This window comes from Diceros bicornis, chromosome X (assembly GCF_020826845.1).
Source record: "Diceros bicornis minor isolate mBicDic1 chromosome X, mDicBic1.mat.cur, whole genome shotgun sequence".
In the NCBI taxonomy this organism is placed as follows: Eukaryota; Metazoa; Chordata; class Mammalia; order Perissodactyla; family Rhinocerotidae; genus Diceros; species Diceros bicornis.
This window is the reverse complement of record NC_080781.1, coordinates 102,305,454-102,321,878: the sequence shown is the minus strand read 5'-3', so window position 1 is coordinate 102,321,878 and position 16,425 is coordinate 102,305,454. Positions and strand designations below refer to the sequence as shown.

At 44.3% G+C, this 16,425-nt stretch overlaps 1 protein-coding gene across 5 annotated transcripts in view; it reads right to left on the bottom strand.

Annotated features, from left to right (window-relative positions):
- Nucleotides 1-16,425, bottom strand: part of TMEM164 (transmembrane protein 164) — a 170,951-nt gene that overhangs the window by 5,126 nt on the left and 149,400 nt on the right. For all 5 annotated transcript variants that reach the window (XM_058536505.1, XM_058536503.1, XM_058536502.1 and 2 more), the window contains one exon: nt 1,100-1,200. In XM_058536505.1, the coding sequence (XP_058392488.1) occupies nt 1,100-1,200 (101 nt within the window). The remainder of the gene's footprint in view (nt 1-1,099; nt 1,201-16,425) is intronic.

Sequence of the window (16,425 nt, the reverse complement as noted above, 5' to 3'; positions counted from 1 at the left end):
CATGGTATGTATGGTGACATGAGGACACTGACTCCTCTGGAATCAAGGAGTCCCAGTGGAGAGCAGTGAGAATAGGGGTATGATCATCATACTGCTTCCTCCCTAGAGTGCAGGAAGCATTCACGCCTTGGCAAGGAGCTCACACTACCCCCCAGGCAAACCAGAGCAGAGCAATACACCAGGGTGGGAGAGACAAAGTAACTGCTTCTACAAAGGCACTGGTGACATCGGTTACATGCCCTAGTCCTGCTAGGTCCCGCAAGGCTCCACATGGCTAATGCTACATTAATGCCGCTCGCACACAAAACCAGACGTGCCACTCCTGCCCTGAGGACGGCCACGGCACCTGCCTTCCAAAGCCCTTCAAGCCCATTCACGTTAAAAACAAGTCCTCACCACCTCTCAGGGAGGTTGGGGGTTTTGTACCATGTCACAGAAGGGTGGGGAGCTCTCTGCCCTTGAGGATAAGGTGACTCACCCAGAGCAGTGGCAGAGCCAGGACTTGAACTTGGGTCTCCTGACCCCCAGCCCCAGCCCCAAGCTCTTCCTACTCACTTTGCCACCAGTAGACATCCATGCACACAGCAATCGTGGGCTCTGGATAACTCAACTACTGAGTCCAGCCATCATCCATGTTCCAGGCAGGTCAGAACACCCCAGAATGCCACGGGGGTCCCCCGACACCACACTTCCACTGGCCACAGAGCTCAGGGCCTGGGAGTAGGCCCAGGATGGACCCAAGGTCAGAAGCCTCCCCCAGGCCCAGGGCCAGGGATAGGGTCCTGCCTCCCCATGAGGTCCATAGTGAACCATCTTCCAGTTGTAGCTCACCATTTCCAACCCAAGTGGCCATGAGTGAAGGGCATCCTTGCCTCCCCAGGGATGAAAGAAACAGTCATTACTGAAGGATTCAAAAAACCCTTTGAAGAGGCCAAGGCTGTGGATCATAAATCAGCAACCCAGACACAACAATCTGACGTCCTGGCCTTTGGCATCTTGTATTTTCAAAACAAAAGGATATACCAGCGCCAACCAGGATTATCAAGATTTATGGAGAACTCCAAACAGAAGGGGTAGAAGGGGATAGAACCAAACTTACCAGGCCCAGGATCTGCAAGATGCTGAAGTGATAAAAGAACATGAGGCCAGTTGAGAGAAGGGCCCACTGGAAACTGCTGAGGGGCTCTGGGGTGTAAGCACCTGGAGGAAAAGGGGAGATGGTGAGACAGGAAGGTTGGTGACCCACTTCTCCTTCTTTGCCCCATGAGGATACAGGTGGTGAGGCCACAGCTGCCGCTTGCTGATTACCCTCTTTTGCTGGGTACTCCAATCAGCCCCTTCCCAGCCTCTGTTCTGCCACGTGATGCTAGGGCCATGACAAAGAGGATTTTTTATTTATTTATAAAAGTAATACATGCTTATTAAAGGAAATTTAGAAAATGTTTAAAAGTAGAAACAAGATGGAGGAAAAGAGGAAAAACATCCCCAGCACTTCACTACCCGAATACAACCACGGCTAACTCATGAGTGTGTCTCCTTGGTTGTTTTCTCTATGCCTTAGAAGTTTCTTTTCTTTCCTTTCCTTTTTAATTACTAATGGGAATCTCCCGGTATATATAATTGTATATCCTTCATTTCCACATTTATTTTAATCATTCCCTCATGTTTCTAAAGAGAAATGTCATTGAGGAAGTAAGGCGTGGTGGTTGAGAATGTTAACTGTGATGTCAGACCGATTTGGTTTCAAATCTGGATTCTACCAGCTACTGGCTTTGTGACGTTGGAAAAGTTGTTTAAACTCCCTGAATCTCAGTTTATTTGTCTGTAAAACGGGGATAATAGTCCTACCTACTTCTTAGAGTTGCTGTGAGGAGTAAAGGAAATAATATATTGAGAGGTCTTACTACGGGATCTGGTACAACTTAAGTGTTCAGTGTGTGTTAGACGCTATCATTGCCACATTATTATCATTCAAATAACTAAAGAATATGCTATATCCAATAGTTGTGCCATTTCCCAACTGTTAGACAACTCCCTCCCCCTGGAACTGCAAGAATGATATATTTTCCCTCTATTGTCACTAGGAACTACTATCCCAGTAGACTTGGATGTATTCCAGAGCTTGCAGAGTGGGGTATGGCTTATAGGATGTTGTGGGTGTCACTCTGAATGGGGACTTAGAGGGGGGTGCTCTAGAATGAAAGGAACTTGGAACCCTCCACCTCAAGCAAGTAGGTGGCGACATTACATCTTGGAGTAGTACATTCCCAAGTCAGTCTTTCACTGATTCATCCATTCATTCACCAGTTATTAGGCACCTATTATATTCCAAGCCTTGGGCCAAGCTTTGGGGATAGGAAGATAAAGAAGACAGGCCCCCTGCAGTCTCGGACTCACAGTCTGGTGGGGGAGGCAGACAAGCCAGGCAGCAATTAGAGGCCACTATGATGGGTGTGATGACTGAGGTCTGTGCCACATATTATGGGCGGACAGAACTCAGCTTGGCGGGGAAGGTGTGGGAACAAAGACTGCTTCTTGGTGAAGGGGACACAGAGCAGAAGCCTGAAGGACAAATGGAACTTAAGGACGGGCCTAGGCATTCCAGAGCAGCAGCCTACATTAAGGCAGACATGAATGAGAGCAAGGCAATTCAGAGAACTACGGGTAAGAGTTGGGGCTGCAGGGGAGAATGTGATGGGTAGTGAGCAGGAGTAAGACTCAGAGGTTGGCGGAGGCGGAGTCAAGATGGCGGCGTAAGCAGACTCGGAACTCACCTCCTCCCATGGACACAGCCAATTTACAACTACTCGTGGAAAAATTATCCCTGAGACAGAACTGAAAACTGCATAAGAGGAACTCCTGCAACAACGGACAATCCTAACTGAGGTGGAAGAGGCAGAGACCCCCTTCCGGAGAGGAAAAACGCCGCTTTCACAAGCCGCCAGCTTCACGGACACCGGGAGCAGCTCACAGGTACGCAGCCTCCTGGAGGCGCGGGGCCCTGAGCCGGGGAGCACCCCCGCTGTGGGCATTTTGTGGACCCAGCACAATCGACACCAGCGGCATAATATCTGACTGTGCCTGCTACTAAAACACTGGGGAGCACCCCCAGAAAACCCGGTTCACAAAGAAACTAAAACTGGCTCTTAAAGGGCCCGCACACAAACTCACCCGTTTCAGAAAGCATCCTAAAATCACCAGAAAGAAAGGTGCACAGTGCTGTGGTGAAAAGAGACTCACCTAATAGGCATCTCGGTGAGGGGTGAGACCTCTCCAGCTCTCCAGGGACTGGGACATTGGCGGCGGCCATTGTTGTGGCCTGGTGTGGGCGTGCTGACACAGACGCCATTGGAGTTCTCCCTGAGGCCTGCTAGCCCAGGGTCTGCCCCACCCGCTAGAGCACCAATTTAATCCAGCTCAGCCAGGGCAGGCAGCCCACCCTAGAGACTGGCCCCACCCAACAACAAGCCCTCAGGCAACTTGTGGGCCTGCATAGATTGGTGACTGGATTCTCTGCAGCCTGGCAACTGAGCCGACTTGAGCAGGGCAGGGCGTGCACAAGGAGGCAGTGGAGAGTGTGGGGCGGTGGCGGAGTGTGTGGGGCTCCTGCCGTGGAGAGACTGGGTCCACTTGGGGAGGTCGGGGCGTGCACACGGGGCAGGACTGTGTTGACTGTGTGTGTGGACCTGTGGGCGGCAGGGTCTGTCACCTGCAAAAGACTTGTGCTTCTCAAAGACCCACATAGGAGGTTTGCCCCACCTTCCAAAGCCTGAAACGATTGGGTGCTCCTGTGCCTGAGGCCAGCCCCACCCAGCTGCAATCCTCAGAGAGCTGACAAGAGACCTAATAGGCTAGAGGCTTACAGCAATTGTAAGGCCCTGAGCCTAACAACCTGCCACGCTGGGGGCCTACTCACTTAAAAGAAATACTGCAACACAAATGTGGTATTAGAACTTGCAGCCAACTGTGCTGGGGCTCCCCACACCTGATAAAGAGTCTGAAGGGCCCACAACAACTACAAGCAGCTGAGCATTACAACAGCTGGCCAGGAGCATAACTCAGCCTCCCTGGGTGCCTACAGGGAGAGCAAACAGGCCACAACAGAAGGACACACGTAGCCCACATAGGGGTCACTCCTGGAAGATTGAAAACTGAGGGAAGCACACTGGAAGCCTCCTAAGCCATCACTTACATAAGGTCACCTATCCAAGAGCAGGAGACGTAGCTGACCTACCTAATACGTAGACACAAGCACAGGGAAAGAGGGAAAATGAGGAGGCAAAAGAATACATTCCAAGTAAGGGAACAGGACAAAACCCCAGAAAAGGAACTAAGTGAAACAGAAATGAGCAACCTACCCAACAGAGAGTTCAAACTAAGAGTGTTAAGGATGCTCACTGATCTGGGGAGAAGAATAGATGAACTCAGTGAGAACGTCAACAAAGAAATGGAAGATATGAAAAAGAACCAATCAGAAATGAAGAATACAATACTGGAAATGAAAAATTCATTAGAGGGACTCAAAAGCAGAGTAGAGGATACAAAAGAACGGATCTGTGAGCTGGACGAAAGACTAGAAGAAATTACCCAAGCTGAACAGGTAAAAGAGAAAAGAATTAAAAAGAGTGAGGACAGTCTAAGGGACCTCTGGGACAACATCAAGCACACTAACATCCGTGTTATACGTGTCCCGGAAGGAGAAGAGCGAGACAAGGGGGCAGAGAATCTATTTCAAGAAATAATAGATGAAAACTTCCCTAACCTAAGGAAGGAAACAGACATCCAGGTACAGGAAGCACAGAGAGCCCCAAACAAGATAAACCCAAAGAGGCCCACACCAAGACACATCATAATCAAAATGTCCAGAATTAAAGATAAAGAAAGAATCCTAAAAGCCGCAAGAGAATGTCAAGTTACATACAAAGGAAACCCCATAAGGCTATCAGCTGACTTCTCAGCAGAAACCTTACAGGCTAGAAGAGAATGGCATGATATATTTAAAGTGCTAAAAGGAAAAAACTTACAGCCAAGAATACTCTACCCAGCAAGGTTATCATTCAAAATGGAAGGAGAGATCAAAATTTTCCCAGATAAGCAAAAATTAAAGGAGTTTGTCACCAAGAAACAAGTGCTACAAGAAATGTTAAAGGGACTGATTTAAGGGGAAAAGAGAAGACCACAAATAGGAAAAATTATCTATTTCCATGATTAGAACATAATGGATACAAATACACAAAAAAGAGGTTAGATATGATATCAAAAACATAAAAGGAGGGAGGAGGGGAGTTAAGAGTACAGCTTTCAGACAGAGGTCAAACTAAAGTGACCATCAATTCTGTATAGAAGAAGAAAGGAACAGAGAAGGACTACTAAAACACTGAGAAAAAAAAAAAAGTTAAAAAATGGCAGTAAGTACATACTTATCAATAGCTACTTTAAACGTCAATAGACTAAATGCTCCAATTAAAAGGCATAGGGTGGCTGACTGGATTAAAAAACAAGACCCATATATATGCTGCATACAAGAGACACACTTCAGACCTAAAGACACTCACAAACTGAAAGTGAAGGGATGGAAAAAGATACTCCACGCAAATGGCAATGAAAAGAAAGCTGGGGTAGCAGTACTCATATCAGACAAAATAGACTTTAAAACAAAAACTGTAAAAAGAGACAAAGAAGGGCGTTACATAATGATCAAGGGAACAATCCAACAAGAGGATATAACACTTGTAAATACCTACGCACCCAATGTAGGTGCACCTAAATATATAAAGCAATTATTAACAGACATAAAAACAGAAATAGGCAGTAACACAATAATAGTAGGGGACTTTAACACTCCACTTACACCGACAGATAGATCATCCAAACAGAAGATCAATAAGGAAACATTGGCCTTAAACGACACACTAGAACAGATGGACCTAGTAGATATATACAGAGCATTCCATCCAAAAACCGAAGAATACACGTTCTTTTCAAATGCACGTGGAACATTCTCCAGGATTGATCACATATTAGTCCACAAAACAAGTCTCCATAAATTTAAGAAGATTGAAATAATACCAAGCATCTTTTCTGACCACAACAGAATGAAACTAGAAATCAACTATAGGAAGAAAATCAGAAAAGCCACAAACACGTGGAGATTAAACAAAATGCTACTGAACAACGACTGAGTTAACGAAGAAATCAAAGAAGAAATCAAAAAATACCTGGAGACAAATGAAAATGAAAATACAACATGCCAGAATTTATGGGATACAGCAAAAGCGGTTCTAAGAGGGAAGTTTATAGCGATACAGGCCTATCTCAACAAACAAGAAAAATCTCAAACAATCTAACAATGCACATAAAGGAACTGGAAAAAGAAGAACAAACCAAGCCCCAAATCAGTAGAAGAAGGGAAATAATAAAAATCAGAGCAGAAATGAATGAAATAGAGACTAAAAAAACAATAGAACAAATTAATAAAACCAAGAGCTGATTCTTTGAAAAGATCAACAAAATTGACAAATCTTTAGCTAGACTCACCAAGAAAAAAAGAGAGAAGGCACAAATAAGTAAAATCAGAAATGAAAGAGGAGAGGTTACAACAGACACCTCGGAAATACAAAAGATTATGAGAGAATACTATGAAAAGCTATATGCCAACCAATTCGACAATCTGGAAGAAATGGATAAATTCTTAGAATCATACAACCTTCCAAAACTGGATCAAGAAGAAGTAGAGAATTTGAATAGACCAATCACCAGTAAGGAGATCGAAACACTAATCAAAAACCTCCCCAAAAATAAAAGTCCAGGACCAGACGGCTTCCCTGGGGAATTCTACCCAACATTCAAAGAAGACTTAATACCTATCCTTCTCAAACTCTTCCAAAAAATTGAGGAGGGGGGGAAGCTCCCTAACTCATTCTACGAAGCTGACATTACCCTGATACCAAAACCAGACAAGGACAACACAAAAAAAAAGAGAATTACAGGCCAATATCACTGATGAACATCGATGCAAAAATCCTCAACAAAATACTAGCAAATCACATACAACAATATGTTAAAAAGATTATACACCATGATCAAGTGGGATTTATTCCAGGGATGCAGGGATGGTTTAACATTCGCAAATCAATCAACGTAATACACCACATTAATAAAATGAAGAATAAAAATCACATGATCATCTCAATAGATGCAGAGAAAGCATTTGACAAGATACAGCATCCATTTATTATAAAAACTCTGAATAAAATGGGCGTAGAAGGAAAGTATCTCAACATAATAAAGACCATATATGAGAAACCCACAGCTAATATCATCCTCAATGGTGAAAAACTGAAAGCCATCCCTCTAAGAACAGGAACCAGACAAGGATGCCCACTGTTTACCACTCCTATTTAACATAGTACTGGAAGTCCTAGCCAGAGTAGTCAGGCAACAGAAAGAAATAAAAGGGATCCAAATTGGAATGGAAGAAGTGAAACTGTCACTATTTGCAGATGACATGATTTTATATATAGAAAACCCTAAAGAATCCACCAGAAAACTTTTAGAAGTAATAAACGAATATGGTAAAGTTGCAGGATACAAAATCAACATACAAAAATCAGTTGCATTTCTGTACACTAACAACGAAGTAGCAGAAAGAGAAATTAAGAATACCATCCCATTTACAATTGCAACAAAAAGAATAAAATACCTAGGAATAAACTTAACCAAAGAGGTGAAAGATCTGTACACCGAAAACTATAAAACATTTCTGAAAGAAATTGAAGAAGACACAAAGAAATGGAAAGATATTCCACGCTCTTGGATTGGAAGAATTAACATAGTTAAGAGGTCCATACTTCCTAAAGCCATCTATAGATTCAATGCAATCCCTATCAAAGTCCCAACAACATTTTTCACAGAAATAGAACAAAGAATCCTAAAATTTATATGGAACAACAAAAGACCCCGAATAGCTAAAGGAATCCTGAGAAAAAAGAACAAAGCTGGAGGTATCATACTCCCTGATTTCAAAATATACTACAAAGCTATAGTAACCAAAACAGCATGGTACTGGCACAAAAACAGACACACAGATCAATGGAATAGAATCGAAAGCCCAGAAATAAACCCACACATCTATGGACAGCTAATCTTTGACAAAGGAGCCAAGAACATACAATGGGGAAAAGAAAGTCTCTTCAACAAATGGTGTTGGGAAAACTGGATAGCCACATGCAAAACAATGAAAGTAGACCCTTACCTTACACTATACACAAAAATTAACTCCAAATGGATTAAAGACTTGAATGTAAGTCCTGAAACTGTGAAACTTCTAGAAGAAAACATAGACAGTACACTCTTTGACATCGGTCTTAACAACATCTTTTCAAACACCACGTCTGACCAGGCAAGAGAAACAATAGAAAAAATAAACAAATGGAACTACATCAAACTAAAAAGCTTCTGCACAGCAAAGGAAACCATCAACAAAATGAAAAGACAACCTAACAATTGGGAGAAGATATTTGCAAACCATACTTTTGATAAGGGCTTAATCTCCAAAATATATAAAGAACTCATGTATCTCAACAACAAAAAAACTACCAACCCAATTAAAAACTGGGCAAAAGACCTGAACAGACATTTCTCCAAAGAAGATATACAGATGGCCAACAGACACATGAAAAGATGTTCAAAATCACTAACTATCAGGGAAATGCAAATCAAAACTACAATGAGATAATCACCTCACGCCCGTCAGAATGGCTATAATTAACAAGACAGGAAACAACATGTGTTGGAGAGGATGTGGAGAGAAGGGAACTCTCATACACTGCTGGTGGGAGTGCAAACTGGTGCAGCCACTATGGAAAACAGTATGGAGATTCCTCAAAAAATCAAGGATAGAACTACCATATGATCCAGCTATTCCACTGTTGGGTATTTATCCAAAGAACTTGAAAAGACCAATTTGTAAAGGTACATGCACCCCTGTGTGTTCATTGCAGCGTTATTCACGATAGCCAAGACTTGGAAGTAACCTAAGTGCCCGTCAAGGGACGAATGGATAAAGAAGATGTGGTATATATACACAATGGAATACTACTTGGCCATAAGAAACAATGAAATCCAGCCATTTGTGACAACATGGATGGGCATTGAGGGTATAATGCAAAGTGAAATAAGTCAGAGGGAGAAGGTCAAATACCGTATGATCTCACTCATTAAGTAGTCGATAATAACAACAATAAACAAACACATAGAGACAGAGATTGGATTGGTGGTTACCAGAGGGGAAGAGGGGAGGGAGGAGGGTGAAAGGGATAATTCGGTACATGTGTGTGGTGATGGGTTGTAATTAGTATTTTGGTGGTGAACATGATGTAATCTATGCAGAAACAGAAGTACAATGATGTACACCTGAAATTTTTACAATGTCATAAACCAATGTTACTGCAATAAACAAAAAATTAAAAAAAAAGAAACTCAGAGGTTGGCAAAGCTGGTCTGCTCCAAGCTGGGCCACATAGGACCTTAGCAGCCATGCTGAGAGCTTTGGCTTCATCCTGTGCTGCAGGGTCATGAGCCCAAATGCCTCAAGTCTCAGGCAGGTAATTGGGAGCAGGGGAGTGGCCAGAGACTAAGAGACATTAGGGATTCAGGAGACTGGTCAACTGGAAAGCCCATGCCCCTTCTAAAGAGGGCAACTACCGCTCAGCTCCATCCAACCACTGCCCTGCAGGAACCCAGAGTTGCCAGTTTTATCACTTTTGCAAGAGAAGCCGGAAATATGAGCTTTCGTGTGGAATTTCCTGATTTTTAAATGTTGGCAAATAATTTGAAATGTTTTTAGAATAGTCAACAGACCAAACAAAACATGTCTTCTTGAATGGATTTCAGCCCATGGGTGACCAGCTTTAAGGTCTGCTACAGAGCCACAGAAAGCAGTGGAAGGTTTGAAGCAGGAAAGCTATGTGATCAGACATGTTCTTGAGAAAGATCACCCTGGCCAGTGTGCGGGGGACGGACTGGAGCAGAGAGAGTCGAGGCAGGGAGACTGATAAAGAGACTGCTGTGGGAATCTAAAGAGGGAAGAGGATGGATGGCTTTTGAAGATAACAGCAGTGGGGCTGGAGAATAGTGGAGGAAAAATTCACCAGGACGTGGTGGAAGACTGGATGTTGGGGAGGAAGGGTGATGGAGGATCTAGAAAGATTCCCCGGTTTCTAGCTTGGGCATCATTGGGTTGATGGTGCCATTTATTGCGATAGAGAAGACAGGAAAAGGCAGATTGGGGCAGAAGGTTGGAAAATGATGAGGCTATTTTAGATATGTTAAAATTGAGGTGTCTGTGGAATATTCAAGTGGAAATGTCTCTTAGGTGGCTGGATGCACTCTGGGAAATATGGTGTGATGGGTGAGCATGTGGGCACTGGAACCCAGCAGATGCAGGTTTTCAAATCCTGGCTCTTGTCACTTATCAACTTTAGGGCCTTGGGCAAAGCCTCAATATTTCTTGAACTCAGTTTCACTCATCTATAAAATAGGGTGTCGCTGCTTACTTCACAAGGTTGTTGGATAGATGAGATGAAATAATTTAAGTCCTGACTGTAGTGCCATATCTGGGATTTAACAAATGCTGATTATTTTTATTATTATATGAGTCACAGACTCAGTGAAGAGGACAAGGCTGAACATCCAGATGTAGGTGTCATCAACACATAACGGTAACTGAAGTCACAGGAGCATATGTACACCGAGAGAAGAAGAAGGCCGGAGGCGGAACACCAAGGAACACCAATGGGGGTCTGGGGGTGGAGAGTGTGGAGGGGAAAAGAGGAGCAAGATGAGGTGACTGAAACCAGGTGGGTCTTCTGGGGGAGAAGCTCAGGCCTGCTCCCTGAACAAGAGGGAGGCTCACAGCACATCTGAGTCAGACGGCCCTTTGAGGGCATTGAACTCATCCTTCCATTTTACAAATGGAGAAACTGAGGCTGGGAGATGGGCAGCGCCACAGCCAAAGTCATAATAGCAGAGCACTGAGCTCTCACACACTGCCAGGGGACTCACTGCTCAGTGTCCCTGTTGCCACTTGTCCAGACCTCCATGACACCAAGTTGTACCGTCTCTTTCCTTATCTGTCTACCTGTCTAGATGAGAGCGCTTCAGGGACGAGGGCCAGGTGGGACCTGTCTCCATGTTCCTAGCATCTAGCACAGTGCTTGGTTTGTGAAGAGGCACTGAACTATGCGCTTATATGTTGTGCACCTTCCTGTCTGCTGAATGAGTGGGAACTGGGCAGCGTGTTGTCACCCTGGCTGCTGGGGACATAAAGGGGAAGAAGAGGGGACCTGGAGACTGACAGGTGCTGAGGCTGGCGCTCATGCCACTCCTCAAGCCCTGAGCCATTGTCCGCAGGTGTCTCTTCCCTCCATCCTCTGCTTGGCTCCCCCTAGTGCAGCTGGGCAGTAGTGACAGGCCCCATGGGCTGGGAGTGGCTGCAGGAAAGGGATGACGGGAGGGGGAAGTATCATCAGCCAGGAGGCAGCCCAGCCATAGACCTGGGGTAATTCTGGGACAAGGCCTCAATGACTGGGCAGCCCTCGCCTGCCCTGCCCTAAAGCCCCTGACCCCACCCTGCCCTATTATATGGAGGAAAAGGAACACCAAGACACTGCCAGGGGTCATGTTTCTCAGGGCTCTCACTGCCTCTTGCCAAAACCCCCACTTTAGTACCATTCATTCTGTGTTGCGTCATCTGCCCCACACCAGCGTGTTAGTTCTCTGATGGAGGGGCCATTTCTGAATCACCTATTCACCTCCAGCACCTGGTAACCGTAGGTACTCAAAAAATAATCACTGCATGGGCGAATGAATGGCACAGACTTTCCAGAGAATCATAAAACTATAACCCTTTGGTTCAACAATACTACTTTGGGGACTACCATCAAATACTTAAAAAACCCAACAAACTGCCCTTATTTGCACAAAGATACTTACAGCTGCACTACCTAGAATACTGAGACACTGGGAACAAACCAAATGGGGAGATAAATAAACTCTGGTACCTCAATATTGTACAACAGTCCACTGCCATTCAAATGACAACCAGACAAACTATGCATCTGTGTGAAAAAGTCCCTGGCTAGTAATGGCAAGTGTAGAAGACAGAACACTAACAGTATGGGGATCATGGAAATGCAGCTCAGTGGTTTAAAAGACAGGCCTTGGGGTCCGACAGCCTTGGGTTTGAATCCTGCCTCTGCCACTGCCTATAGGGGTGACCTTGGGCAAATTGTGCTGCCCCTCTAAGCCCATTTTCCTGGATGTAGACTGGAGGTAACATCTACCTCTCGGGGCTGCTGAGTGGAATAAGAAGTAAATACAGCAGCAAGCCTGGCACACAGGTGGCAGCTGCTATTTTTATCATGGCACTACAGCCATCCAAAATCTCAGAAAAGATTGGAAGAAGACAGGGAATCTTGTAAAGAGGTGATCTTCTCTATGAAGGAGGACTCTGACTGTGGTTTCCACTGCCTTTTCACTGTTGTTGGTTCTTTTCATTGCAAAGATGATCAAAAATTCATTTTCTTTGAAAAATAAAAGAAAAAAGAAAGCATCCTTGGAATAGATAATCCAGTCTACATAGATATATGCCAATTGTATGCAGACACATATCATTCTTTTTTCTTTTTACCTGGACGTGGCCCTTGGGATAATCCCAGTGAAAAACCAGTTTTCTTCTAAAGGACAATAGAAACTTAAGCACTTTCAGAAAAATTAAACACAATAAAACTTTTCTTTCTACTTTAAGGAAAAACGTGACATTTTCTGCTAGCATCTTCTATCTCAGGAGAGTAGAAGCATTTCAGCTCTAAAGGTAAGGGGAAACCAAGGTAACAGCTTTTTCTGAAATTGATTTCTGCCAGAAGGAAGCTTTTTGAGTGCCAAGGAAGAAGTCAATTGCACCACCAGCAGCAAAGACTGATCCCTGGAGGCCTCCCAAGGGCCCTTTCTCTCATCCTATAATCCCACCCAGGAAGGACATACACCAAAGAGATGAGACTGGGCAGGGTGGCATCCCATTCGCCAATCTTCTTCCTGCTCCCTTCAACTCATTCACTTCTACAATTCATTCAGCATTGACTGAGTGCACCCTGGACACCAGGCCAGGCCCCATGCTAGGCAGTGGGGATAAGGAGGCAAAGACAGCCCCTGCCCTTGAGAACTCCCCTGAAGCTTACAAGTGAACGATGAGATGGTGTAATAAGGTAAGTGCAGTAAGTAACGGGGACACTGGGGAAGGGTAGTTGGAGAAGATGACCGCTGACGTGAGTTAGGGAAGGAGCCTGAAGGAAGGAAAGGACATTCCGGGCAGTGGGTACAGTCTGAGGTAAGGTGCGGAGGCATGAAACAGCATGCTGTTTGCATGAATCACCAGCAGGTCTGTGTCACTGGAGCATAAAGTGGGAAGGGACATGTATCAGGAGATGAAGCTGGAGAGACAGGCAAGGGGGGTCAGGTCATGAAGTGCCTTGTTTGCCATGCTGAGGAACTTGACCTTTATCCTATACACAATGAGAAGCCATTGAGAGGTTTTAAACAGGGGAGTGCATGGTCAGATTTATGTTTCAGCTGGCTAGACTGCTCTGGCAGTAGTGTGGACAATGGATTGGAGAGGGACAAGACTGAAGACTGGTTCAGACACTGCTGCAGAGACGTAGATTACGTGGCAATTTGTCGGACACAAAGGAGAATCTAGGGTGACTCCTAGATAGGTCTATGATAGAAGTCATAGGTCTGTGACTTTAGTAAGTGAGAGGATTTGATTTAGGGGAGAGAAGAGTTCAGGTTGGAGCACGCTGACACTGAATGCCTATAGGATATCCAAGTGGACATCTCCAGTAGGCTGTGGATGTCCAGGTCTAGAGCTCAGGAGAGGCAGATGGCCCGGAGACAGAGCTTGGGGTATGGATAAGATCAATGAGGAAGAGTCCACAGAATGAGATTAAAGGACCAAGGACAGAGCCTTGGAAACAGCAATGCAGTCATGTGCCAACTAACAACGTTATGGCCAATGCCAGACCACATACATGACGGTGGTCCATAAGGTTAGTACCATATAGCCTGGGTGTGTAGTAGGCTATACCATGTAGGTCTGCGTAAGTACACTCTGTGATGTTCACATGACGATGAAATCACCTAATGATACATTTCTTAGAATGTATCCCCGTCGCTAAGCAACTTATGATTGTACGAGGATCCATAAGAAGGCAGGACTGAAGACAAGATTAAAGGTTGCCACTAGCCACATGTGGCCATTTACATTTAAATGAATCAAAATTAGAAATTTGGTTCCTCAGTCACACCACTCACATTTCAAGTGCTCAATAACCACATGTGGCTAGTGGCTATCATATTGGACAGTGCAGAAATAGAAGATTCCCATCATCATAGAAAATTCCACTGGGAACACACTTCTCTACAGAGGTACAGTAAAGTAAAGACAAATACTTCTACTGGGTTCGGCAACATGCTGGTCACTGGTGATCTTTCCTATAGCAATTTCAGGAAAGTAGTGATGCAGGAGCTGGGTGGTAAAAGATGAAGAAAGTTTTCCAGGGGCACAAGGTAAGGAAAGGAATTTCAGGAAAAGGGAACAGGATATGCAAAGTCACAGAGAAATCATTAGCCAAATTCCCAATATTTCAATCACTTCTCTGAATGTCCCCTTCACCCTTTTGCTCTTACCCAACCTACCTCTCCCCATGAGGAGCGTGCTTCATCTCTAGCCCTCTAAAGTAGTCACTGGTTTTTCTCCTTTGGCCCATGTAGGTAGAGTAGGTACCCTCTTTCTTTGCATTGCTGTTTCCAGACCACTGGCCCTCCTTTCTCCCTAAAATCCCACAACCACCATACTGTACCACCCACTACCCTTCCCTTTTACAGTTGTCTACAAACGTATGGGTCACGGCCCTCAATATCCCTTGAGGATATTAGTACTTGGCTCAGTACCACTCTCTCCAAAACCATTCCTGTCATATTTCTTGATAATTTTAACATATGTCTAGATGAACCTTCCAGTATCCTGGCCTCTCAGTTCCTTGACCTCTTCTCCTCAGTGATCTTGTCCTCATCACACCTCCACTACTCATTCTCATGGTCATGCATGAGACCTTATAATTATGAATATCTGCAGCCCCTCCATAAGCCAAGCTTTCCCTCTTCAACCACCACTTCTATCTTTCCAGCTTACTCCCTCTAACCCTGACCCCAACACTTCTTTGACCCCACCAGAATCTGTGATCCATTGGTCCTACCATCTTTTTGCTGTCCCTCATGGCTCCCTCTTCCCTCCTTAAACTCCACGGGCCATCATTCTAATTCTCCCTGGCATACACGTTTGACTCCACTGCGCCTCTCATTATCACACTCATCTTGACAAAAACCCAGCCCTGGTTAAATCCCAATCTCCTCCTCCTCACTTGTACCTACGCAGTTGAACGTGGCTGGAGAAAAACAATAGTGCTGACTGTTCTCACTTCAATTCATGATCACAAACCTCAAGTGCATCCTTCACGTTGCCAGGCAATCATACTACACTTTCCCAGTTCATTCACTCTCTCAGGCCACAATTTAATATTTTTTCCTCTCTTCTCAGATCTTCAATACTTCTATCCCATCCTCACTCTCAGATGATGACCTTGCTTCCTATTTCACTGAGAAAAAAAGAATCAGACAAAAACTTTCCAGAAGCTCTCATGATCACATCTAACCTCCTGTCTGCATCAATGCCTAATATGCTCTGCCTTCACCCCTGTTACCATGGATGAACTGCTGAGGATCCTAGCCAAGGCCAGCCTTCCCTTCTCACCTACTCACTATCACTCCTGCAAATGTTTCCTCTTTCTCTTACATCAACAATTTCTTCTTCTCTACTGTAGTATTCTCATTAGCATACAAACTAAACATACTGTAACAGCTCCCATTCTAAAACAAACACACACTCAACTTCACTTCCTCCTCAACCATCTCATTCCTCTGCTCCCCTTTATAGCAAAACTCCTTGAAAGAATTGTCTGTACCTGTACTGTCCAATATGGTAGCTACTGGTCATGTGTGGCTATTGAGCACTTGAGATGTGGCTAGTTTGAATTGAGATGAGCTGTTATTATAAAACACACACTAGATTTCACAGGATGCAAAATATCTTGGTAATAATTTTATATTGATTATATTGGAATGATAATATTTTAGATATACTGGGTTAAATAAGATATAAGATATATTATTAAAATTAATTTCACCTGTTTCTTTTACCTTTTTTTTTAGTGTGACTACTAAAACATTTGAAATTACACATGCGGTTCACATACTTTTATTGGACAGCACTTGTCTATACTCCCTGTCTACAATTCCTCCCTTCCCATT